The sequence below is a fragment of the Salvelinus sp. IW2-2015 genome, linkage group LG5 (assembly GCF_002910315.2).
Source record: "Salvelinus sp. IW2-2015 linkage group LG5, ASM291031v2, whole genome shotgun sequence".
NCBI lineage: Eukaryota > Metazoa > Chordata > Actinopteri > Salmoniformes > Salmonidae > Salvelinus > Salvelinus sp. IW2-2015.
Genome location: NC_036844.1, coordinates 33,229,579 through 33,255,830, shown reverse-complemented (window position 1 = coordinate 33,255,830; position 26,252 = coordinate 33,229,579). Strand labels below are relative to the sequence as shown.

The following is a 26,252-nucleotide window of genomic DNA, read 5'->3' as shown; positions in this document are numbered from 1 at the left end:
CCTGCATAAGGGATTTTCCAAACCATCTTGATAGGCCCTACAACTGAATTCACAAACAAGCCATTTAACCTAATAATAAGGCTGATTAAACCTTTTACCTCGACATCAAAGAATGGGTTTTAATTAAGCAAATTAGTTGTTTGATAAAACTAAATTCACCGGTCTATACCGCAGTTTAACTGCACTTCATCATGACAAAGATACGCTTTGTTTTATGATTATGAAGCGCTATAGGCTATATATTCAAATTCAACGGCTCAATATTGAAGTCATAAAAAATAAGGGGCATACATTTGATTGAGTTATTGTTTCTTTCTCAATTCATTTTCTCTTAGTTTGCTCATCTTGTTGCCAGATGTTCATTATCAGGGCACGGAAGAAAAAAACTGGTACCATCAAACACATTTATTAGACAAAGTAAGCCTTTGACCAGTAGGCTACACTACAAGATTGTTTGTGTTATTAGTGCCCTCTTTATTTATTTTGTATTTTTTTATAGAAATAGACACTAATGATTGCTACATTGTTATATAAATTATAGTACTACTAATATAGTGTCAAATGTAGGCTGAACCTTAATTGTTTACTTATCTTATGGTGTCCTTTCGAAATACGGACGAGCGCAGCAAAAGATGCTGAACAATCACAAGTCGAACTTCGAGCTTGTCTTGAGCTCTTCTGCCACCGTTTGGATATTTCAAGCAACTACCACATTGGATTCTTCTAATCTGCGCGGTCTGGTTTCCATTTTACATTTATTCTAATAAAATGTGATTTCACACAAACGTACAAAAAGCTAAATATCAACTCAAAAGAAAATATATTGACAATGATCACGAAGTTCAGTCAAATTAACATCCTACTATATTTACTGGTTCAAACCAGAAATCCAATATGCTTTGGATGGACCCAAGAAACCAGTTAAAAAATAAAACTCTCAAAACAATTGTTTAAAAGGTTATTAATTTTAGGGAAGCTCAAACATGCAGTTCTCTTGCTAAATGTATATCCATAGTATTATGGTTGAGATAAAAGATAGCCATGTTCAACAAAATAAATATTTGAGCAAAACAGGATTTTTTTAGGCTGAAAGTATGTGTTCAGAGGCCACAAAGCTTGTGACTATTTCGAAGTTCTAGCTCAAAGGACTGTACAAAACACAATATTTTGCCATTCATTCTCATATCAGCTTGTTGCCTTTTAATTAGCTGGTAGTTAATAAGGCAGAGCCATACTTTGAGCCCTTTAACTTATGTAAAACAAATTCATGCATCACAGTAAATTGGTCTGCAATGTAGGTCCCATAATAAACACAATAATTACAAACTATATTTTGTATGAACTTTATCTTTAATGAGCCTTCTCAGCTCCATTTTAATACCTCTAAGTATCATGAAGCACACAAATTAGTAGTTGATATATGGCACACAAACAAATGTAATTAATGGCTTGGCTTTAACTACATGCACCAACCTAAATATTCTGCAGATTGTCTTTCCTTTCTCAGACTCTTTGCCTGTATTCATTCTCTGTTCTTTTCTAATGCAGCTTCCATCCCCTAAGTTCCCTTACAAAAACACTAGCCTATGTTATAAGCTAATTGTAAAAACGTTGAGTAAGTCCCTTTGAGATACATGTTAATGTTTGTTGGCTAAATAAAAGTGCACCATGCCTTACTAGCAGTAGAATGCTGGTCTAGATCTTCTGTAGAAACGGTTCTAGAGACGCTGTTTTCTGTTCAATGATCTCACATCTTAAGGTGAGGGTAATTCATCTAAACGTAAAGGCATACAACCAGAGTTTAGTAACTCTAGTACACATCTTTTACCCTTATAATAACCCAAAATATAAGGTTGTATTACGCAACTTGTTGTTTCGGTTGTCGTTTCAGTCTTTGTAAAAAATCAATGTGTATAGCTTCAAAATACCTGGACTGTCCATTTTTGCACACAGAGCACTGTCCACGAGTGATTTGAATTGTCCAGTGATTTGTCCATGAATGAGTGATTTGAATTGTCCAGTGATTTGTCCATGAATGAGTGATTTGAATTGTCCAGTGANTCCAGTGATTTGTCCATGAATGAGTGATTTGAATTGTCCAGTGATTTGTCCATGAATTTGAGTGATTTGAATTGTCCAGTGATTTGTCCATGAATTTGAGTGCTACCCAGCACCATCCCTCAGCTTTAGGCTACCAAACGATGTGGTGGGGCTGCCACTGGGCTGCAACTCAGGATTGCGTCTTCAACCCCTGAGTTAAACATGCTGTCTAGGCCTACACACTGATAGGCTACAATGATCAACTCATATTTCATCATTAAGTGCAGGAAACAACATTATAACTCACAATCTTGATGTAGCCTATAATCTGTATCCACTCCAGGTAGATGGGTGCTGTAGGTTCCTCATCCTAGGAGGGAAAGAAGTCAGGAAGTGGAGGAAAGGAAAAAGGAAGGAAATAACATTGGAGGCAAGACACTGTCTATTGTGATACTGTTTTCAGACTGTGAACTGTGTTGTTCTTTAAATTTACCTTGACTATATTAAAATCGAAAAGGGGGAGTTTTATCATGTCATGTTTCTGTGATGCAGCCACATGTTGCCAGCATCACCACTTGTAGAAAACTGCATATCCCGCAGGATGATACACTACATGACCAAAAGTTTATGGAAGCCTGCTCGTTGTACATCTCATTCCAAAACCATGGGTATTAATATGGAGTTGATCCCCCTTTGCTGCTATAACAGCCTCCACTCTTCTGGGAAGCCTTTCCACTAGATGTTGGAACATAGCTGCTGGGACAAAGCTTCCATTCAGCCACAAGAGCATTAGTGAGGTTGGACACTGATGTTAGGCGATTAGGCCTGGCTCGCAGTTTGGCGTTCCAATTCATCCCAAAGGTGTTAGATGGAGTTGAGGTCAGGGCTCTGTGCAGGCCAGTCAAGTTCTTCCACACCAATCTAGACAAACCATTTCTGTACGGACCTCGCTTTGTGCACAGAGGCATTGTCATGCTGAAACAGGAAAGGGCCTTCCTCAAACTGTTGCCACAAAGTTGGAAGCACAGAATCGTCTAGAATGTCATTGTATGCTGTAGCATTAAGATTTCCCTTCACTGGAACTATGGTGCATAGCGCGACCCATGAAAAACAGCCCAAGACCATTATTCCTCCTCCACCAAACTTTACAGTTGGCACTATGCATTGGGGCGTGTAGCGTTCTCTTGGCATCCACCAAACCCAGATTCGTCAGTCAGACTGCCATATGGTGAAGCATGATTCATCACGCCAGAGAAGGTGTTTCCACTGCTCCAGAGTCAAATGGCGGCGAGCTAGGCTTGTGTGTGGCTGCTCGGCTATGGAATCCCATTTCATGAAGCTCCCAATGAATAGTTATTGTGCTGACATTGCTTCCAGGGGCAGTTTGGAGTGTTGCAACCGAGGACAGACCATCTTTACAGCACTCGGCAGTCCTTGTGTGGCCTACCACTGCTATGGAGATTGCATGGCTATGTACTCGATTTTATAGTCCCGTCAGCAACGGGTGTGGTTGAAATAGCCGAATCCACTAATCTGAAGGGGTGTCCACATACTTTTGTATATTTGGTGTATATTCGGTTTGATTTTGGCCAAATCTTTTACAAATAATTTCCTCAGAGTCAGGTTTATCATTCGTTTCTGGCTGTGGAGTAGCCTTTTCACTGGATAAGGCATGGGAGGCTATAAACAAAATAGATGGATACAGTATTTAAAAAAAACAAGAATATAGTGTAACCAATCAAAGACAAGAATTTTCAATAAAGTTTTCAACGGTTGGCACGAATGACGGTGTTGACTCTGTAATCAGTGCTCAGTTTTTGCACCTGTTTCCTTATTCCAACTCGAAAGGAAACTTTCGAACTTCATGTTTATCTTCTACGCGGAAAGTTATGAAGCTTTGCATATTTATAGTTTTTTTATTTACAACATCCTTAAAATGCAGAAAGCCTTGAAGAAGTATTTTGTAAACATGGACGAGTATCTAGCCAGCATCGGTCTCTACAGGAAAATGATGGCACGAGACGCGTCCTGTCTATTTCGAGCTGTCTCTGAGCAGGTAGGCTAGAGCAATTTAGCGAAATGTTTTTATACATTCAATTTGACGTTCAACGTTTAGAATATAATATATTACATTTATCTGACTGAATTCATGGTGTGAGAATAGGAAGTTGTCTTTTTTCAAAATAAATGGTCGTTTGGGAACTCATGGCTTCATTTAGCCTGCCTGTTCATCTTCGGCTATGGTTAATTTAGCCTGCCTGTTCATCTTCGGCTATGGTTCATTTGGCCTGCCTGTTCATCTTCGGCTATGGTTCATTTGGCTGACTGAAATTATTGCTGAGGCCAGAGTTAAAATATGAATTGCACAACACTATGCTCCAGGGCGCAAAGAGATTGTCGAATATGAAATAAAGGTGCACTATGTAATTTATTTCTTTTCTCCAAGATGTATTACTCTCAGAATTACCATCAAAAGATAAGGAAAGACTGTGTCACCTTCATGAGAGAGAACCGATGCAACTTTGAACCTGTAAGTTGACTTTAAAATGTTTAGGGGTAGGGACGTCCCAAGGATTCCAGATGGCACTGATCGCTTAAAATCTAAGTCTAATGGCATGCTTTATCTCCTAGTTTGTTGAAGGGTCGTTTGAGAAGTATCTGGAACGTCTGGAGGACCCCAAGGTATGTTTATAGAACTACATGTTATAAAAGCACATTGCACAAGCCATGGGTCAGATTCAGACCTTATGAAGAAAGGGCATGTACATATTGTTAAATATGTTTTTCTCCAGGAAACCACTGGCCAAGTTGAGATAAAGGCTTTGTCGTCGTTGTACAGGTAAGTGCTGCACAATGTGTTATCAGTTAAACATCACCTGCCACATTGTACAACTTTTGTGTTGGCCGACAGAATATTGTCAAATGTGATATGGAGAATTAGATTTGTGAATTGCAATTTAATGTAACCTGAAATAAGTTTGTGTTGGCCGTGTGGCAGGCGGTGCTTCCTTGTATACAGGTATCCTGGGAAGCCACCAACGGAGATAACCGAAGTAGACTACATGGAGAAGGTAAGTGTGGTTATTCACTGCCCACTGAGCCCAGGCCATGAAGCGTCTCAAATGCCTGACTAATGAAGTAATTACCAGGCAAAACTGAACCAGGTTGCTAATTGAACCAGTTGTGTGGATAGGGGGTGAGTATGTGGACACCCCTTCAAATTAGTGAAGTTGGCTATTTCAGCCACACCTGTTGCTGACGGGTGTATAAAGTTCAGCACCCAGCCATGCAATCTCCATAGACAAACATTGTCAGTAGAATGGTCCGCACTGAAGAGCTCAAGTGACTTTCAACGTGACACTGTCATAGGATGCCACCTTTCCAAAAAATGTCAGTTTGTCAAATTTCTGCCCTGCTAGAGCCGCCCCAGCCAACTGTAAGTGCTGTTATTGAAGTGGAAACGTCTATGAGCAACAACGGTTCAGCCGCAAAGTGGTAGTACACAAACTCACAGAATGGGATAGCGGAGTGCTGAAGCACGTAGCGTGTAAAAATGGTCTGTCCTCGGTTGCAACACTCACTAGAGTTCAAAACTGCCTCTGGAAGCAACATCGGCACTGTTCATCGGGAGCTTCATGAAAAGGGTTAACATGGCTGAGCGGGCGGATACAAGCCTAAGATCACCATGTGTAATGCCAAGCATCAGCTAGAGTGGTGTAAAACTCGCCGCCATTGGACTCTGGAGCAGTGGAAACGTGATCTCTGGAGTGATGAATCATGCTTTATCTGGCTGTCCGATGGACAAATCTGTGTTTGGCGGATGCCAGGAGAACGCTACCTGCCCCCAATGTATAGTGCCAACTAAAGTTTGGTGGAGAAGGATTAATAGTCTGGGGCTGTTTTTAATGGTTCAGGCTAGGCCCCTTAGTTCCAGTGACGGGAAATCTTAACGCTACAGCATACGATATTCTACATTCACATTTACATTTAAGTCATTTAGCTGACGCTCTTATCCAGAGCGACTTACAAATTGGAAAGTTCATACATATTCATCCTGGTCCCCCCGTGGGGAATGAACCCACAACCCTGGCGTTGCAAGCGCCATGCTCTACCAACTGAGCCACACGGGACCATTCTAGACGATTCAGTGCTTCCAACTTTGTGGAAACAGTTTGGGGAAGGCCATTTCCTGTTTCAGCAAAATGCCCCTGTGCAAAAAAAAAAAAAGCGAGGTCCATACAGAAATGGTTTGTAGAGATCTGTGTGGGGAACTTGACTAGCCTGCAAAGACCCCTGACTTCAACCCCATCAATCTTTGAATTGGAACTCCGACTGCGAGCCAGGCCTAATCTCCCAACATCAGTGCCGACTTCACTAATGCTCTTGTGGCTGACTGGAACGAGTCCCCACAGCAATGTTCCAACATCTAGTGGAAAGTCTTCCCAGAAGAGTGGAGGTTGTTGTAACAGGTTGCTGTTATAGCAGCAAAGGGGGGACCAACTCTGTTTTAATGCCCATGATTTTGGAATGAGATGTTTGATGAGCAGGTGTCCACATACTTTTGAAGTGTCCTTTGGTTTGTCCACTAGATGGTACTGCTCTCATTTTATCATTTGAGAAGACTACAGCCAAAGATGGTGTATATAATTGAAAGATGGGGTTCATTCAGGCTGCTTACCATTGGAAGCAACAAAAAAAGTCAGTTCCAGTCTAGGTAACTTGGTGTGTCTCCCATAGACACCAATGCAATAGCAGCTGGGTGTGGTCTACTTCGTTCATTGAACCAGGGGGAAAAAACAGCAAGTCATGCTTAAGTCTAATACTTCTTTCTCTCTTAGTTCCTTCTCTATTCTGTAGACCAGATGTTCCCTAACATTTTTTTTAGTCCCGTACTCCTTCAAACATTCAACCTCCGGCTGGGTACCCCCTCTAGCACCAGCAATCTCAAATGTTTTTTGCCATCATTGTAAGCCTGCCACACACCATCACACACGATACGATACATTTATTAAACATAACAATAAGTGTTTGTTACAACACGGCTCGGAAGTGACAGCGCTTATAATAATCATCAATTATTTAGCTCTTTATTTAACCAGCTTACAACCTTATTTGTTCATCACAAATTGTGAATAACTCACCACAGGTTAATGAGAAGGGTGTGCTTGAAAGGATGCACATAACTGCAATGTTGTATTGGAGAGAGTCTGTCTTTAATCATTTTCCACACAGTCTGTGCCTGTATTTAGTTTTCATGCTAGTGAGGGCCGAGAATCCACTCTCACATAGGTACCTGGTTGCAAAGGGCATCAGTGTCTTAACAGCTCGATTTGCCAAGGCAGGATAGTCGGAGTGGAGCCCAATCAGAAATGAGGCAATGGCTTCTGATTTTTTTTAAATCAATTTTCACAGAACCGTTTGTTGCAATTTCGATGAGGCTCTCTTGTTCAGATATCGGTAAGTGGACTGGAGGCAGGGCATAAAAGGGATAACGAATCCATTTTGTCATCAGTTTCGGGAAAGTACCTGCGTAATTGRGCACCCAACTCACTCAGATGCTTCGCTATTTCACATTGTCTGCAAGCTTGTTAATTTGCGCACAAATCATACAATGATGGAAAGACCTGTGTATTGTCCTTGTTAATGCAGACAAGAGTTCCAACTTCTTAATCATTGCCTCAATTTTGTCCTGCACATTGAATATAGTTGCGGAGATTCCCTGTAATCTTAGATTCAGATTATTCAGGTGTGGAAAAAACATCACCCAGATAGGCCAGTCGTGTGAGAAACTCGTCATCATGCAAGCGGTCAGACAAATGAAAATTATGGTCAGTAAAGAACTTTAAGCTAGTCTCAATTAAAAGAAATGTGTCAATCCTCTGTTGCTGCCCATATCATTGTGCAGAAAATACACGAGAGTTCAGGGGCCTTGCTTTAACAAGTTAACAATTTTTCACTGTAGTGTCCAAAATGTCTTTCGAGCTGTTAGGCATTCCCTTGGCAACAAGAGCCTCTCGGGATGCTGCAGTGTACCCAAGTGGCGTCGGAGGAACTGCCACTCCACTATGTCTCCCTGTCATGGCTTTTGTGCCATCAGTACAGATACCAACATGAGCAGCAGCTACATATGGACTGTTAGTGGAATTCCCACAAGAGAGTAATGGTTAATGTGATTGGATGTTAATTATTTGACTAGGCTACCTGTATTTGACATTGTTATTTCGCTGACCACTAAATGGTTTAATTTAATTTTTTATAGTGAAACGAGGCTGGGGGGGGGGATTATAAATGGACTGTTTGAAAATGTGAAGTGTAAATGTTTTTTTTTATTTGGCTTACCCCCAACGGCAGTTTGAGAATACCTGCTGTAGAAAGTTTGATTTGGGGGGGCAATCTTTACCATTTGATGAATGGTTAAYAGTAAAAATGCATTAGACTGTTCTGCATTCTGCTCTCTGACTTGCAGATTCTGCTGTGTTGCTCCAACAATGGCCACTATGATGTTGTGTACCCCAGGAACTACCCCATCCACGCAGCTCTGTGTCAAGGTCTGTACTCTCACTCATCAGAATTCAGAGAAATCAGCGGAGGCTGGTGGGAGGAGTTATTGGAGGACTGGGTCATTGTCATGGCTAGAATGGTATAGATGGAACAGTGTCATACACGTCAAAGGTAAGGAAACCACATGTTTGACTCAATTCCACTCGTCATTTCAATGAGCCCGTCCTATAGCGCCTTCCACCAGCTCCACAGCAGTGGATACATCTTCACTCTTAAGTCCTATAATTGGCTACTCATTTATTTTAGTTACTCAATATTTTAAATGATCAGTACTTTCCTGTGTAGTGAATAGGAAATGTACAACCTTTTTCTTCAACTGGATCCAGCTCTGTTGTATGAGCTGCTGTACACACAAGTCCTTGGTGTCGGCGAGGCAGAGGTGCAAGGAGCCTTGGAAGGGTTCCATGGCGGAGGTCGTCGCTATAGGAACAGCCTGTCGGTGTGCAGTGAGGACGCAGGCTATGACACCCCTGAGGACAGGGGTCAGACTCTGAGGTGAAGTTGTGCTCTGCACACCACTTTTGATTTCCATAAAGCCCTCCACACTAAACCTAAGTCTTACAGTTGCTAGTTACTTGGGTCATTCCACAAAATGAGTCCCTCTTGCATCCCTTTGATATTTTAACTTGTGCACCAATATTGAGTTTTAAAAAGCCTGTTCTATTAAGTGCCCTTTTTAATATAGACCACATGGAAAATTCAACACATGTTTTTAATAACTAAAGACTTGGTAAAGTGTCAAAATTCAGAATTTTGACATGTCCTAATGTGTAACCTCTGACTTTTAGGAAAATGAACACACTTCATCCCAAAATGTCTGTTTTTAGCATCATTGTAAATCCCTAGGTATTTTCTTGCTTTGACAGTAATTTCTGAAGATTATTATATACATTGAAAAAAATAAAGGTAGGTGTAGATCCGAACCTGGTGTGACCACCATTTGCCTCATGCACGGTGACATCTCGTTTACGTAGAGTTGATCAGGCTGTTGATTGTGGAGTGGTGCCCCACTCGTTAATGGCCGTGCAAAGTTGCTGGATATTGCCGGGAACTGGAACACACTGTCGTACACTTCAATTGAGAGCATCCCGAACATGCTCAATGGGTGATGTGTTCAATGAGAATGCAGGCCATGGAGGAGCTGAGAAATTTTCTGTACCTTATGCCTGCCCATACCATAACCCCACCTCCACCATGGGGCACTCTGTTRACAATGTTGACATCAGCAAACCACTCGTCCACATGACGCCGTACACACCTTTCTATCTGCCTGGTACAGTTGTAACCGGGATTCATCTGTGAAGAGAACACTTCTCCTGTGGCCGTTGAAGGTGAGCATTTGCCCACTGAAGTTGTTTACGACGCTGGAACGGCAGTCAGGTCAATACCCTGGTGAGGACAACGAGCATGCAGATGAGCTTCCCTGAGACTGTTTCTGACTGTTTGTGCAGAAATTCTTCAGTTGTGCAAACCCACAGTTTAATCAGGTGGCTGGTTTCAGACGATCCCGCAGCTTAAGAAGCCGGACATGGAGGTCCTGGGCTGGCGTGGTTACATGTAGTCTGCGATTTGTGAGGCCGGTTGGACGTACTGCCAAATTCTCTAAAACAACGTTGGAGGCAGTTCATGGTAGAGAAATTTATGTTAAATTCTCTGGGAACAGCTTTGGTGACCATTCCTGCCGTCAGCATGCCACTGTCGCATTGTGTTGTGACAACACTGCAGATTTTAGTGGCCTTTTTTATATGGGCCTCCCGAGTGGCTCAGCGGTCTAAGGCTCTGCACCTCAGTGCTAGAGGTGTCACTACAGACCCTGGTTTGATTCCAGGCTGTATCACAAAAGGTCGTGATTGGGAGTCACATAGGGAGGCGCGCAATTGGCCCTGTGTCGTTAGGGTTTGGCTGGGGTAGGTCGTCATTGTAAATAAAAATTTGTTTTTAACGGACTTGCCTAGTTAAAGGTTTAAAGAAATAAAATACCCTTTTCTGTGTTTGAAACCAGGGCGACGTGCAATTTGTGGCAGAACAATGAGTTCTTAATGAATGGCAGCTAAAAAACATTAAGCATATGAGAACCCCAAAAATATTTAGTAATATAACCGGAACTCTAGGCTATTGAATGGGATGGCTTTCTTGATGCCGCCAAGAGATGCGTGCAACGTCTGTCGTGTGCTGGGAAAGGGTCTGCACCTGTGTAATGATCATGCCACACAGGTCAGTTGGCTGGATTTTCTCGGCAAAGGAGAAATGTTCACTAACAGGGATGTAAACTAAATTTGAGAGAAATAAGCTGGAAAATTTCTGGTCTTTTTATTTCAATTCATGAAACATGGGCCCAACACTTTTTACATGTTGCGTTTTTATGCTTTGTTCAGTTTTTTAAATTTGATTAGTGATTCATTTTAATGTTTAAAAAACAAACTTGTCCCTCATTTTAAGGTCAAGCCGGTTTGTAATATGGTTTCCTAAAGAAACACAACATCTAATTGTCAAATCGTTGTGTACAAGTATGAGCTGGTTTTACTCTTCTGGTGTTTTGTGGTGGAAAACTGAGTGGACTGAGCGTAACACACGTTTTGTGAAGCTTTCATTCAATTGCCCATTCCTATTGCACACAAGCTTCCATTCCCTTTGTCACAAGGGGACTAATGGCTGATGTTTTAATTTGGTACTTGGTTTTATTTGGTACTTTACATCTTGAGATGGGAAAACAAGTTTTTTTTTTTTTTCAAATTGGGTGAAATAATAACTTTTCTTTTACCAAGTTACATTACCCAAAAGGGACTCATGTCGTGGAACGACCCACCTACAGTATGCATAAATTCACCAGAGCATCTATACACTGAGTTTACCAAACATTAGGAACACCGTCCTAATTTTGAGTTGCACCCTTTTGCCCTCCAAATAGTCTCAATTCGTCGGGGCATGGACTCAACAAGGTGTCGAAGGCGTTCCACAGGGATGCTGGCCCATGTTGATTCTAATGATTCCCGCAGTTGGCTGGTTCTTTGGGTGGTGGGCCATTCTTGATACACACGGGAAAATGTTGAGCGGGGGGAAACCCAGCAGCATTTCAGTTCTTGATACATACCGGAGCGCCTGCCACCTACTACCATACCCCGTTCAAAGGCATTTKAATCTTTTGTCTTGCCCATTCACCCTCTGAATGGCACACATACACAATCCATGTCTCAAGGCTTAAAAATCCTTTAACATGTCTCGTCCACTTAAATCTGTGTAGATGAAGAGGGATCATAGTTTTCACCTGGTCAGTCTGTAATGTAAAGAGCAGGTGTTCTTAATGTTTAGTACACTCCGTGTATATTGTAATGTAGTCATTGTATGAATTTTGTTTATCAGGTTAAAGTACCATTTTTCTTCACTTACTTTCTTGTAGGGATGATTGGGAGTTCAATGGGCACAGTCGCACAGAGGACAAAGCCCGACCTGGAGCAGAGGAAGCAAAGGTGACAATGTTTTCTATAGCGTCTATTGTTACCACCTCTTGAGTTGCAGTTTCTAAAAAATAAATTGAGGAAGACTAGATTCTAGGAACACAAATCCAGTTTCTTTCTCTTCCTAAGACTCCAGATGGACCAGCAAAACTCTCTCTCCCGTACAAGGTGCTCAAAGCACTGGATTCTGAGATGTACAGAAATGTCCAGTTTGACGTGTGGCATGACAGTCGCAGAGGTATGCCATATTGCACCCTTCTGTTGGGGTTTCTTGTGGTAACGTGGAACTGCTGAATTAATCATGAGACATTAGTCATAAACGACCAGATTCACACAGAGCAGACCTTTTTATCCGTGGTGTTGATATGATTATACCGTACATTCATTTCTTAATGTAGAGCAGTTGTATAATTGGGTGTTCTGGAATGGCATATCGTTTCTCTGAAACAGAGATGCAGAAAACTGATTACATGGTGTTTGCTGGAAGACAGTACTTCTTGGGAGACAAGTGTCAGGTACAGTAATCCAATTTATCCACTAAATTAAGATTGTTTTGCAAAAAAAATTTTTTTTTAAATACTCCAAATGAGTAAGGGTAACCCATGTCTTCCATGCAGGTTCGTCTCGACCCCAAAGGGAAGTATTACAATGCCTTCATTCAGGAGGTGGGCACTCACCCCAGTGCTGTGACAGTGTTCATCGAAGAGCTTGGAGAAAAGTGAGATACCTGTCCCTTTAAAAACACCCCAATTGAAATGACTTACACATAAACACTTCTACACAGCACCCATCAATGTGTGCTTATTTTAGTTTCTGGCACATTCTTGTATTAGAGCAGTAAGAGCAACTGTCCCTCCCTACCGTCAGGCTTTGCTCCAACCCTACACCCCAACCCGAGTACTCCGTTCTGCCACCTCTGGTCTCTTGGTCCTCCCACTCAACCCAGTACAAGTGCTCCTCTGTCCTGGCACCCCAATTATGGAACCAGCTTCCCCTTGAAGCAGAGTCCTTGCTCAACTTCTGAACCCCCCCCCCCCCCCTGCCCGCGAAAGCCTTTTGTGAACTAACACTTGACTACTTTCCCCCTTACTAGCTCTGACTGCTGATAGCTACTTTATTGAGGAAAATGTGCTTACTGTATGTGGTTGTCCCACCTAGTTATCTTAAGATGAATGCACTGGAAGTCACTCTGGATAAGAGTCTGCTAGATGACTTAAATGTACCATCCCAAATGGTTGTCAGTCATACAGTATGATAGATGCTGTGGTTTACTATCAAGACGGTGCTCTTTTCAATATTAGGTTTATGAGACCTCCTCACTCACTACTTTCAGACATCTTGTGTCTCTGACTAACTTCAAGCCTGTGAACCCTGTCCCTGCCTGGAACATCACCCCGAGCCGCAAGGGACCATCATACAGCCGGCCTGAGCAGTATCCTGGAGAGATGGGTCAGTATGCCCTTTAACCGTTAGATGGTCTTAGTAAGTTTTTAATAGCAGTGAAGATCGTATTGGCCATGGACCATTGAAGACCTGTACAACTGTTAGCCCTTCTGTATGTTAGATTCAGAGTTGCGGGGCCGGCGGCGTTTCTTTAAGAAGCCCAGAGGGAAGGAGATGCTGATGGTGTCTGGCCTGCCTCCCCGCTTTCAATCAGGCCCTGGCGGCATACCCCCTGGGCGCTCCCCTGGCATGCATGCCCCCACACCACCACCAGAGACAATGCCCTACGAACACTACCGGCCTCATCTTCCACCCAGGCCCCCGCGAGGATATGGCCCGCCCAGGTCGGTGTGCTTTTAAATTGTCAAATGGCAGGTTTGACAAATATCACTCTAAAACACCTTTACACCYCTGCTGTACTTAACCATTACTGAAGGTCATGTTCCTTACTGTTGATTCTGTTCAGAAGTTCAGCCCGTTTCCTGAACAGTCATCCTCTCGTTGGACCGGAGATGACATACTACCCTCACTCAGGAAAACGCTGCTACCACAGCTTCGACAACTACTCATTCAGGTCACGGTAATACGCCTTTTATCGTCCTAGCGATGTTAAGCAGAATGAGCAATTTGAGCTACAGTAACTCTGGATATTACCGGTGGCCCTAACCATAGAGAATGTAGTCATGGTTCGACATGACGGGGTGTTGTGGTTATAAAAGTACGTATATTCATTTCAGCTCTTGCAGCCGAAGCAGGCGCCATATCCCTGCTATCAACAAGGAGTGCCAGTTCAGCTACGTCCCCGAGGCTGGACAGGAGGCACAGGACATGGAAGGAACAATCACCTTCTACGAGATTGAGGGGGGAGATGAAACTGCCTTCCCTCCCTTGTCGGTAACTATGTAGCCCAGAAGCCCTCAGGCTACAGACTTTGATAGTTGGGAGCATTAATATTCAGGTCAACCTGCTGTCTACTTTTGTAACTGTCTCTTTAGGGACAGACTGTAGCAAACCCCATGGTTCCAGCACTCCCTACATACTGGGTGCAGCAGGGGCTGAGCCCCATCCCCACATCTGGCAAACAGGCCATGACCTCATCAGAGGAGGACGCTGATGAGAGGAGCAATGGTGACGACCAGGGTAGGCCAGGCTGTCCAGTGACGCCGTCTTGATCACAAAAATGTTTTCGTTTTGAGTCGGAATGTAAATGGTAAATCCGTGGTGTGTGTCTCAGGTGAATATTCAGAGGAGTACATCTATACTGGTGAAGGTGAGTGTGTTGACATCACCTGCTTGTGAGATTCCTGTGAAGTCGGTGAAGAGCTGGTAGGACAGTCCATGGCCACCATTTTATTATATGCTGTTCTGTAGATGCATTTTTAACAGATTTACATTTAGGTAAAGACAAATTGGGCTGTTCGATTTCCCAACTGATTCTGTCATTTGGCAACAGTCAAGGCTCACAATTTGAAGACCCCTTGTACAATATGGATAAAAGTTCACAATTGTCTTAAATCATCTTGCAGACACAGGGTTCCAGAGCCCATCTGTGTATGCTGCGGCAGAGTCCACTGCCAACCTGGTACTCTTCACTTGCTTTTTTGTTAACTTTTAATAACTATATAACATTTCACATGTAGGATGATTAGATTAGTATKATTTCCCATTCATGTAAATTTAGTTGATTTTATTGGGGTTGATTGGTTTGATTGCATTCCTGCCTCCATTTTCTTTTCCTGCCTTTTACAGACCATTGAAGAGGGATCTCGTGCTGGCTCACCACAAGAGGGCATGGCTAGCTATAGCTACACTCAGTCACAGCAGGTACTAGAAGCTTTACAATCTGCTTCACCCAACTTTCAATTGTCACATTTTGTCAGAAAAAAACATCAGGGTTTAAGTTTACTCAAACTGTAGAAGGTTCATTTTCTTTGGACAAAAGTTACTTCTATGGCTTTACTTTTTATGTGAGTATTCAGACCCTTTGCTATGGGACTCAATTGTGATCCGGTGCATCCTGTTTCCGTTGATCATCCTTGAAATTTTGTTATAACTTGATTGGAGTCCACCTATTGTAAATTCTATTGTTTGGATGTGATTTGGAAAGGCATACCTGTCTAAATAAGGTCCCACAGTTGATAGTGCATGTCAGAGCAAAAACCAAGCCATGGGGTCAAGGTTTGTGTTGAGGCACAGATATGAAGGGTACCAAAAAAGAATCTACAGCATTGAAGGTCCCCAAGAACACGGTGACCTACATTCTTAAATGGGAGAAGTTTGGAACCACCAAGACTCTTCCAAGAGCTGGCTGCCCGGTCAAACTGAGCAATCAGGGGAGAAGGGCCTTGGTCAGGGAGGTGACCAAGAACTTGATGGTCACTGACAGAGCTCCAGAGTTCTTCAGTGGAGATGGTTGTTCTTCTGAAAGGTTCTCCCATCTCTGCAGCACTCCACCAATCAGGCCTTTATGGTAGAGTGGCCAGGCGGAAGCCACTCAGTAAAAGGCACATGACGACAGSCCGCTTGGAGTTTTACCTTAAGCACTCAGACCATGAGAAACAAGATTTTCTGTTCTGATGAAACCAAAATGTAACTCTTTGGCCTGAATGCCAAGCGTCACGTCTGGAGGAAACCTYGCACCKRCCCTACGGTGAAGCGCGGTGGCAGCATGCTGTGGGGATGTTTTTCAGTGGCAYGGATTGGGAGACTAGTCAGGTTCGAGGGAAAGATGAACGGAGCAAAGTACAGAGATCCTTGATGACAATCTGCTCCAGAGCACCCAGGACCTCAGACTGGGGCGAAGGTTAACCTTCCAACAGGGCAATGACCCGAAGCACACAGCCAAGACAATGGAGGAGTGGCTTGGGACAAGTCTGAGTGACCCAGCCAGAGCCTGGYCTTGAACCCAATTGAATATCTGAGACCTGAAAATCAAATCGAATTTTATTTGTCACATGTGCCGAATACAATAGGTGTAGACCTTACAGTGAAATGCTTACTTAAAACTGCATTGCTGGATAAGGGCTTTAAGAAAATACAAAAAAWATATATAATTTTAAATAAGAATAACAAAGGGCAGCATCAGATTGCATCAGATTACCTGGCCTCCACAATCACCCGACCTCAACCCAATTGGAATGAATTGGACCGCAGAGTGAAGGAAAAGCAGCCAACATCTGCTCAGCATATGTGGGAACTACGTCAAGACTGAAAGCATTCCAGGTGAATGCCAAGAGTGTGCAAAGCTGTCAAGGCGAAGGGTGGCTACTTTGAAGAACCTCAACAACAACAAAAAATATGTATTTTGTTTTGATATTGCGATGCGCAAGGTTTCACTCTGCCAAACAGTATGTGTGCGGGTTCGCTTACCGCGTAGTAGCCGCGGGATCAAACAGCCAACATTAACCTCATGCTCTTAGTTGCGGAACTTGACCTACTAGCCTGTTTTATTTTGCATCTAGGTCATGTCTTTTTTTCTTTTTTTTTACGCATTGTTTGTCAATTGTAGTCAGATTTAGTTTTGTTTCCTCAGGTGGTGGTGAAGTCAGCAGTCATGCCAGCACAGGCTTTAACCACAGCCCCAGCAGCTATCTTCACCTCTTCCTCTAGCAGCTCTCAGACCCCTCCAGCACCAATTGCTTCACCCTCAAACTATCAAGGGGCTCCCATGCCCCCACACGCAATGGGCAGACAAGGTACCCACTCTAAGGCTGATGGTCAGACCTACGGAGTTATTAGGCCCTAATACCTAACTGATGTCTATTTTCTCTTGTTTGTAGTTTCATCCATTCAGGTTCCTCCTTCCTCTCCCTGGTTTGTGAATGAGATGGGGGAAGCGGTCAGCACCACACCCCCTCCACCTTACTCCTATGACCCCAACGGCAACGACCTTCCACGAGGTTAGACATGCTCGCGTGTGTGTTTTAAATTGAACTTCTAATGGTTGAATTTGAAGATGTGACGGTAACTAAATGTTTTTCTCTTTCTGTAGATGGCAAGGTCCTCCAATATTACTTTAATTTAGGAGTCCAAGTAAGTGATTATAGTATTGTATGGGTGAACAGTTACTTAGCATGAGACACTAGACATGTCTTTGAATGAAAACAACCTGTACCTTTTTGATTTCTATCCATGTTGAAACAGTGGTACCAGCAGAGCTATTGGCATTCCGTGGTGCAGATGCAGCAGGCGTATCAGCAGCCCAATGCCGAGCAACAGTTCCAGTCCTACTCCGGAGCACCCCCTCCCTCTGATCACACAGTCCCCCAGTCCTACCTAGAGACTGGGAGAGCAGGGCCTGATGGCCAGGGAGATGTTCTTGCCAATGGTCAGCGTCACCCCTCTGCCTCCAGACCTCATTATGAAATGGCACATCTGCATTGAGCAAGATCTTCAGTGTCACAATCTTACGACCTCAAGTATTACATGTGACTTATTTTCTTACCTTGGTCCTCACCCACCACCTTTTCCTTCCTACCAGGCACCCCCCTGGCCATGGACCCTCCCTCAGCAGGAGCCCCAGGCACAGTGTTCTACCCCTTGGTTCAGGACCAGTGCAGCCAACCCCCCCTCCACACCTACGAGCCTTATGTTCCGATGCTCTCTGCCACCTACCATTACCTCACACCCTGGAACTCGAGCCCTGCCCAACCACATGTGCACGCATCCTACTGCCCCTCCAATCACCCAGTCAACTATGTCACTGCACCCACACACCCAGGGCACTTTATTCCTCCCAGCATGTAACCAAGCACTGGGGAGGGAGGTGGGCCCCTCTAACTACCCACATTCACCATATGTCACCCTYTGTCATGTGTAACGTTTGTTCCACTTTTCTTCTTTTGAAGTTTGCTAGTCAGTGGCTGTTTGAAATGGCACCCTATTCAAAAGTAGGGCACTGTTGGGCAGTGGTTCCRATCCTTTTTCGGTTACTATACTACCAACTGAATAGGGGTCCATTTCAGACACCCTCTGATACACTGTTTACAGAATGTTTAATACATTATTTTCATGTTTAATTAATAAAAAAAGTTTTGTTTCCCAGAAGTCATAACAGTTAATCATTTGAACGGTCTCTTTTTAGACCAGGGCTCTCAACCCTGTTCCTGGAGCGCTACCCTCCTGTAGGTTTTCGCGCTAACTGTAAACTCTGGGATTCTTGAAAGACTGGACAATCAAAATAAGTCTTAATGTTGACATTAATGCTTCCCACAGTTGTCAAGTTGGCTGGATGTCCTTTGGGTGCTGGGCCATTCTTGATACAAAGCTTATTACTTCGACGATAAACGCGAATCCGACCAGCACCCCTGGTGAGACAAAACCGCGACTCGTCAGTGAATAGCACTTTTTGCCAGTACTGTCTGGTTCGGCGACGGTGGGTTTGTGCCCATAGGCGACGTTGTTGCCGGTGATGTCCGGTGAGGACCTGCCTTACTACAGACCTACAAGCCCTCAGTCCAGACTCTCAGCCTATTGCGGGCAGTGTGAGCACTGATGGAGGGATTGTGCGTTCCTGGGGTAACTCGGGCAGTTGTTGCCATCCTGTACCTGTCCCGCAGGTGTGATGTTCAGATGTACCGATCCTGTGCAGGTGTTGTTAAACGTGGTCCGTCCTGTCTCCCTGTAGTGATGTCTTTGGCGTCTCACAGTACGGACATTGCAATTTATTGCCCTGGCCACATCTGTAGTCCTCATGCCTCCTTGCAGCATGCCTAAGGCACGTTCACGCAGATGAGCAGGGACCCTGGGTATCTTTCTTTTGGTGTTTTTCAGAGTCAGTAGAAAGGCCCCTTTAGTGTCCTAAGTTTTCATAACTGTCACCTTAATTGCCTAGTGTCTTAACGACCGTTCCACAGGTGCATGTTCATTAATTGTTTATGGTTCATTGAACAAGCATGGGAAACAGTGTTTAAACCATTTACAATGAAGATATGAAGTCATCTGGATTTTTACAAATTCTTTGAAAGACAGTGTCCTGAAAAAGAGACGTTTCTTTTTTTGTTGAGTTTATTAAATTATATTTTTTATTAAGTAATTCATCAGTCATTAAGATATTTGGGCTTGCTTAGCTGCAAGTTCTATTATGTAAACTCAGAGAAATTTCATTTTTACATATTGTCCAGCAAGTGTTAAGGCCTTGATTGTTTTAATTTAAACCTTTAAATTATTCAAATATCTAATATAAATCTTAACTTTTTTGTTTGCTTTTATAGCACTCACTGTGTCAGGGCTAATTTTGCATTTCAGCATGTTTTTCTAGATTCAGAACCTAAAACAATATTTATCAAGCAAATGGTATTAGGTCTAGCACAGCAAATATTTTAATAGTTTAAGCATGTGTTGCAGAACAGTGATTCAAGTATTGACAAATGTATCTTAAGGGGGTTAGCCATTAGTGACCGGTGACAAGCTACTGACTGAGTTGACAATAGCTATTTGAAACAGACATATTTTTGCCTCCAAGTTCAATAAAAAAAAAAAACATTTGTAAAATATGAAAATTTAAAAATCCCCAATTAAAAACAAATGTTCTATTAGATCTTTCAGCACTCTGACTGAGTTTGTTTTACAGATTTGAAAAATTGCATTTTTTCTACTTTATTCAAGTGGTATACACAGTAGCAATATAGTTTCTCCTAAATTGCTTTATGACTCTAAAACCTAATTAAAATGAACATATTTGAACCATAGAATAAGTTATCTAAAGCCACAATTTTTTTGGGCATATCAGATTTAAATCTGTTTATCCTGAAGTCTGAACAGCCAAAAGCCACATGGAATCAGATATTTCAAGCCACATTTCAATAATTTAAAGGTGGTTGAAGTCATAAATCTGATTCCTGGGCATGCGGCGGTCAAATCTGATTTATTGCCCTGAAGTGGTTTTTAGATATTTGACATATCTTGTTACTTGCTAGGTACTCTGACTGCTTGACAAGAACATGACGTGGTAGCTAACTAGCTTGTTTACAAACAAATTAGTGAATGTACTACAACGCTGAACCGCTGCCTAGCTAGCTAGTTGACTACTGTGGCTAGCCAAAAAGGACTCGTTTTGAAAGTTGGCTTGTCTTATCCTTTGATGCTTCTACTAAGCTAACATATGTAATTGTTTTAAGATTGTCATACCATGGATCATAAAAATATTTGATAAAATATTGAATTTAGCCTTTACTACTATAGCTCATAGAATTGAGTAACACATTCATAAATGGCAAACTACCTCCATACTTCCATTTCATTTGTATGGGTTACCTTGTCTTGTTGCAATACCTGTAATCAGGAGATGGTATAGCTGACCTGCTCATTTCTGATTCATTTGGAATTTTTTAGGAGTCACAGTTTTGAGAAAAGTATTCCTTAATCAGAGGGCTATTGCAAGAAACTACATATATTTTCAACACTTTTGGGGGGAGTTAGACATTTTGATCCTATAGGACTGCGGTATTTCCTGGCACAGAGCCGGACAGGGAAATTAATAATACTGAAAATATTTTTTTAAATTACAAAAAATGTTTTCTATTGTAAAATTCACCTATAAAATAAAGTTTCCCTGCCAGACAAGGATTGTCCCCAACTTCCAAGAATCTTTGAACTAACCTGATTAAGCTTATCTACCAGCTTCTTATTAGAATCAGGTGTGCTTGATTAGGATTGGAGGGAACATTTACCATAAACAGGGTTGGAGAACCCTGCTTTAGAGAAGTAATTTGGTACGATGATGGTATCTGAGGGCCAGGACCCTGGACAGCACACAAGACCGATGTTGCTGCTACTCTTCCTGTCATAATCAGCACCGTGGAGAGTGCTAGCTCACTGGTACTCAGGCAGTTTTGTTCACTGAGCTTGGATGCGTTTACACAGGCAGCCAAATTCTGATCTTTTCCCAATTATGGGCAAAATAGCTGATCTGATTGGTCAAAAGATCAAATGCAATGCAATTACTAAAGTGTTCATTTTGAATTGATGGGATGGCACCTTATCTAAGGTGAGTCCTGAATACTGCAACTAGCGAATGCATTGAGCTGTCACTAATAGCCCAGAGTATAGCTAGTTCAACATTTTGGACAGTTCAGTCCAGCTTTATTTGACCACTATACAGCCTATCATATCACATGGCCCAGTCTTGGAATCCCAGTTCTCCTAAGAATCAGTCAAATATGATTTAATATATTTGAATAGATAATGCTTAATCTAATTATCAAATAAAAATGTGTATTTGTATACAAGTTTGTTTTCGACAACTATGAAACATTGTTTGCGTAGGGGTCCTCTGCCAAATTGATCTTGAGTATTATAATTCATAACCATCTTGTCCAAAATAAATGAGACTACAAGTAAACACGTTAAAACTATGGATAAATAAACCTACCCCTACTAATATCATGCATTTCCTGTCTCAATAGCCAAAAATGGGTAGTGCCTTATTTCCAAGAAACTACAGAAAAAGAAAACTTTCATAGAAAAACAGAGGACAGTATTCTTAGTTAATTGTCCAAAAACAACTTAAACAATCAACCTGCAAACCTGAAATAAACATATTCCACCATCATATTAAGCATCCATGTTTAGGTTATGATGTAGCAAACAACACACTACTGTATAGAGGACATCTGCCATTTGTATATGGCACACCACCTGGCAAAACAGTCTGGTAAAAGACAATAGAAAAACTTGCAACAAGAGAATAAACATATTTGTAAGAGAGTAGAAGTTTGGACAATGGTAATAGCTGACCTGTGTATATGACCCCTTATCTCAGTGATAATTTGATAAGTAAAATAGAATTAACTGGGCCGGAACTGTATGAGAACACGTGTTGAGAGAGGATAGTGAACTTACAATCRGCAAACAAAGATCTAAGCAGCACAGGTAGGTGGCAGAATGCAAACATGTAGTTATATTGCAATAAATAAAAAATTCATTATGTTTAGAATCTTCCTACATTGCTATGATATCTTTGAGAAAATTAGTCCTGGGTTTTGAATACTTGTGTCACTTTTTCTCTCTGTCCTCAGCAGAGTGACCTGAACATATTGTAGTTTGCTGTCCTGCATTATTCTGGGGGTGGCGGGTGTCTCTAAAGCTGTGTGGTGATGGAGTCCTCCTGCTCAGCCCCCCACTCTGAAGAGTCCAGCTCATCACATGGTCCTATCCAGCCCTCATACATGTCCTCACTAGAGCCCAAGAGGACAGCCTGGGAGCTGGAGGCCCTGATGCCGGAAGCACAGTGCAGGGGCGGTAGGGAGAGGCCCGGGGGCGGCAGAGAGAGGCTCGGAGGCTGTAGGAGCAGGCTGTCACTCCCGTTAGCCTGCTGGGGTGAACCCTGGGGTGGGGCCTGGGTAGGGGCTTGGGCCTGCGGTAGCTCTTTCAGGTTCACTCCCAGCCGGTCCAGGTGGAACTGGCTGCGTGTAACCTGGGGATTGGGGGCGATATGGACGTCCGGCCAGGTTGTGGGCTGATGAAGTAGGTCATCTGAGATGCTGTAGGTGGGCTGGTGCATGCAGGGAGGAGGGGCCCTGTGCTCTGGGACGTGTCCGTTCATGCGGGAGAAGAGCAGACCCAGCCGCCTGATGGAGTCTCTCTTGGACTTGGAGAAGCGCTGCAGCTGGCCACCACTGCGGCTGAACACAGCAAAGGAAGGGGAGGAGGAGGAGAACCGCAGCCCGTTGCACTTTGGTTTGTTGTCCACTGGCCCCTCCACCCCTGACATGGACTTAAAGAGGGCAGAGACACTGAACCCAGAGTCCTTGCTCTTCCTCTCAGCGGTTGACATGCTGAAGGACACCCCRTTGGCCCCTTGGTCCCTGGACTGACCCTGTCCGGCCCCTCCCTCCCCCTCATTGTTGGCCTCGTCCTGCTGAGTGGCCTCACTGCTGGATGAATAGGTTCTCCGCGGGGGCTTCCTGTTCCCCAGCAGATCCAACACCTCATAGCGGAAACTGGAGATGTCCTGCTTCAGCTCCTACAGATCAGTTAAGACGGGGATAGAGAGCATGACCAGCACCAGTTAAGATGGAATAGACCGAGATGGACAGACAGTTAAGAGCGGGGATAGAGAGGATGACAGACCAGATAAGAGGGATAAGCAGACGGGATGGCAGATCAGTTAAGAGGGGATAAGAGATGGACAAGCAGTAAGAGGGGATAGAGAGGATGCGACTAAAGAGGAGGATGGACAGACCAGTTAAGGAGGGGGATAGAAGATGACAGACCAAGTTAGAGGATGAGAGGATGACAGATCAGTTAAGAGGGGATAGAGAGCATGGACCAATCATAAGAGGGGATAGAGAGGATGACAGATCAGTTAAGAGGGGATAGAGAGGATGAAGAGAGGATGACAATCAGTTAAGAGGGGGATAGAGAGGATGGAGAGATAAGACCAGTTAAGAGGGGATAGAGAGGATGGACAGACAGTTAAGAGGATAGAGAGGATGGACAGACCAGTTAAGAGGGGATAGAGAGGATGGACAGACTCAGTTAAGAGGGGATAGAGAGGAATGGACAGACCAGTTAAGAGGGGGATAGAGAGGATGGACAGACCAAGTTAAGGATGGCGGATAGAGAGGATGCGAACAACCAGTTAAGAGGGGGATAGAGAGGATGGACAGACCAGTTAAGAGGGGGATAGAGAGGATGGACAGACCAGTTAAGACGGGGATAGAGAGGATGGACAGACCAGTTAAGAGGGGGATAGAGGATGTAGAGATCCACAATGAGGTACAGTTAGATATTGTTCTATGACTATGGTATAGAGGCACATTTTGTGGATTAATGTTTAAATACGAGACTTCTGAGAAACCTACCTTAAAATTCTCCTCAGTCAGTCCCTCGTCTGTCTTAGCACTGCGGATCATGGCTGCTACATGCCTCTTCACCAGGTTCCTGATCACCTCCTGCACATAGAGACAGTCACATTACATACCCTACTACTACATTATATAATGAATGATAGGCATATTTAACAAACGAGCATCTTTTAAGCTTGTAAGCTGTTTTTCTAGACTTGTACCTCCCTAAGGAGGAAATGATCTGAGATGTGGGGCTCTTCCTTCCTTACATGCACACATTTGCATTTTGGGTTTAACAAGGAAAATCTGTTTAGGCATATTCATGACATATGTATTAGCTTGAGGTGAAAATCTGGACGGGCATAACTTTGCATTCATTTGCATGTTAAGGAGACAAATTACCAATCAACCGAACTCTTTCTTTTACAGATGGATTATTTTGTGAATAAACTCCATGACATTTTTTGTGGAGGAGGATATTTGTGGAGGTGCTTGTATATTTAATCTAACAATCTACACTATGGAAGGGTAAGAAACACGCATAACCCTCAACTCAACACATGCACCAAGGGCTGCCTCAGAGCACCCCTTTCTCTGATAGGCTCTGCCCTATTGCCCAATCTCATTCATTTGGAGCGGCAGCTGTATTCCTTGATAAAGTACGGTCATTGGACAGCGCAGGCTCCAGTCAAAGCATTTGAGTCTGGCTTAGTCTGCTTGGTATTAGAAGTCCGCAGGGGACAGCAGCACAAGGCCCTGGCTGCGGGAAGGGAAGGAGGGCCGACAAAGGTGGGGCTAATTGCAATTACTGAGGCGAGGACGGACTGATAAGAAAATTAACATACTGTATGTCTGGGATAAAAATCTGACCTGCCGCCAAGCTCAACAGCACCATGACGATGATACATCCAGTAAACCAAGGACACCTGTCCCCCCCTGCTGCATGGTCAACAGTGTAATATATTCTGTGTCGGCCCACCTCTGATACATGTTCAACAGTGTAATAGATTCTGTCTCCCACTCTGATACATGTTCAACAGTGTAATAGATTCTGTTCGTCCCACTCTGTACATGTTCAACAGGTGTAATAGATTCTGTGTCCCACTCTGATACATGTTCAACAGTGTAATAGATTCTGTGTCCCACTCTGATACACGTTCAACAGTGTAATAGATTCTGTGTCCCACTCTGATACAGTTCAACAGTGTAATAGATTCTGGTCCCACTCTGATACAGTTCAACAGTGTAATAGATTCTGTCTCCCACTCTGCTACATGTTCAACAGTGTAATAGATTCTGTGTCCCACTCTGCTACACGTTCAACAGTGTAATAGATTTCTGTGTCCCACTCTGCTACATGTTCAACAGTGTAATAGATTCTGTCTCCCACTCTGTACATGTTCAACAGTGTAATAGATTCTGTCTCCCACTCTGCTACATGTGTCAACAGTGTAATAGATTCTGTCTCCACTCTGCTACATGTTCAACAGTGTAATAGATTCTGTCTCCCACTCTGATACATGTTCAACAGTGTAATAGATTCTGTCTCCCACTCTGCTACATGTTCAACAGTGTAATAGATTCTGTCTCCCACTCTGTACATGTTCAACAGTGTAATAGATTCTGTTCCCACTCTGCTACATGTTCAACAGTGTAATAGATTCTGTCTCCCACTCTGCTACATGTTCAACAGTTAATAGATTCTGTTCCCACTCTGCTACATGTTCAACAGTGTAATAGATTCTGTCTCCCACTCTGATACATGTTCAACAGTGTAATAGATTCTGTCTCCCACTCTGCTACAGTTCAACAGTGTAATAGATTCTGTCTCCCACTCTGCACATGTTCAACAGTGTAATAGATTCTGTCTCCCACTCTGCTACATGTTCAACAGTGTAATAGATTCTGTCTCCACTCTGCTACATGTTCAACAGGTAATAGATTCTGTGCTCCCCACTCTGCT

The 26,252-nt window shown here is 43.1% G+C and overlaps 2 protein-coding genes across 7 annotated transcripts in view; one reads left to right on the top strand and one right to left on the bottom strand.

The window, feature by feature from the left end:
- The first annotated feature begins 3,829 nt into the window (after positions 1-3,829).
- LOC111964386 (UDP-N-acetylglucosamine transferase subunit ALG13-like) lies at positions 3,830-18,344 on the top strand. Of its 6 annotated transcripts, none has more exons than XM_023988279.2 (24): positions 3,830-4,096; positions 4,487-4,570; positions 4,672-4,722; positions 4,833-4,879; positions 5,039-5,111; positions 8,507-8,588; positions 8,928-9,096; positions 11,999-12,068; positions 12,186-12,294; positions 12,507-12,571; positions 12,674-12,774; positions 13,390-13,505; positions 13,714-13,843; positions 13,966-14,079; positions 14,237-14,393; positions 14,495-14,639; positions 14,734-14,769; positions 15,026-15,081; positions 15,249-15,323; positions 17,032-17,194; positions 17,279-17,398; positions 17,491-17,531; positions 17,643-17,826; positions 17,980-18,344. In XM_023988279.2, exons 1-24 carry the CDS (start codon positions 3,905-3,907, stop codon positions 18,243-18,245), a joined length of 2,646 nt encoding a protein of 881 aa, XP_023844047.1. In that variant the 5' UTR covers positions 3,830-3,904; the 3' UTR covers positions 18,246-18,344. The 6 variants fall into 6 exon arrangements, with proteins under 6 accessions (XP_023844047.1, XP_023844046.1, XP_023844041.1 ...); XM_023988278.2 differs by having other exon boundaries at positions 13,621-13,843; positions 13,966-14,073; positions 14,255-14,393; XM_023988273.2 differs by having other exon boundaries at positions 13,621-13,843; positions 13,966-14,073.
- A 1,201-nt stretch (positions 18,345-19,545) lies between these two features.
- Positions 19,546-26,252, bottom strand: part of LOC111964385 (short transient receptor potential channel 5-like) — a 54,005-nt gene continuing 47,298 nt past the window's right edge. The window contains 2 exon segments of the mRNA XM_023988271.2: positions 19,546-23,463; positions 24,305-24,394. Of these exon segments, the coding sequence (XP_023844039.1) occupies positions 22,579-23,463; positions 24,305-24,394 (975 nt within the window). The 3' untranslated portion in view covers positions 19,546-22,578.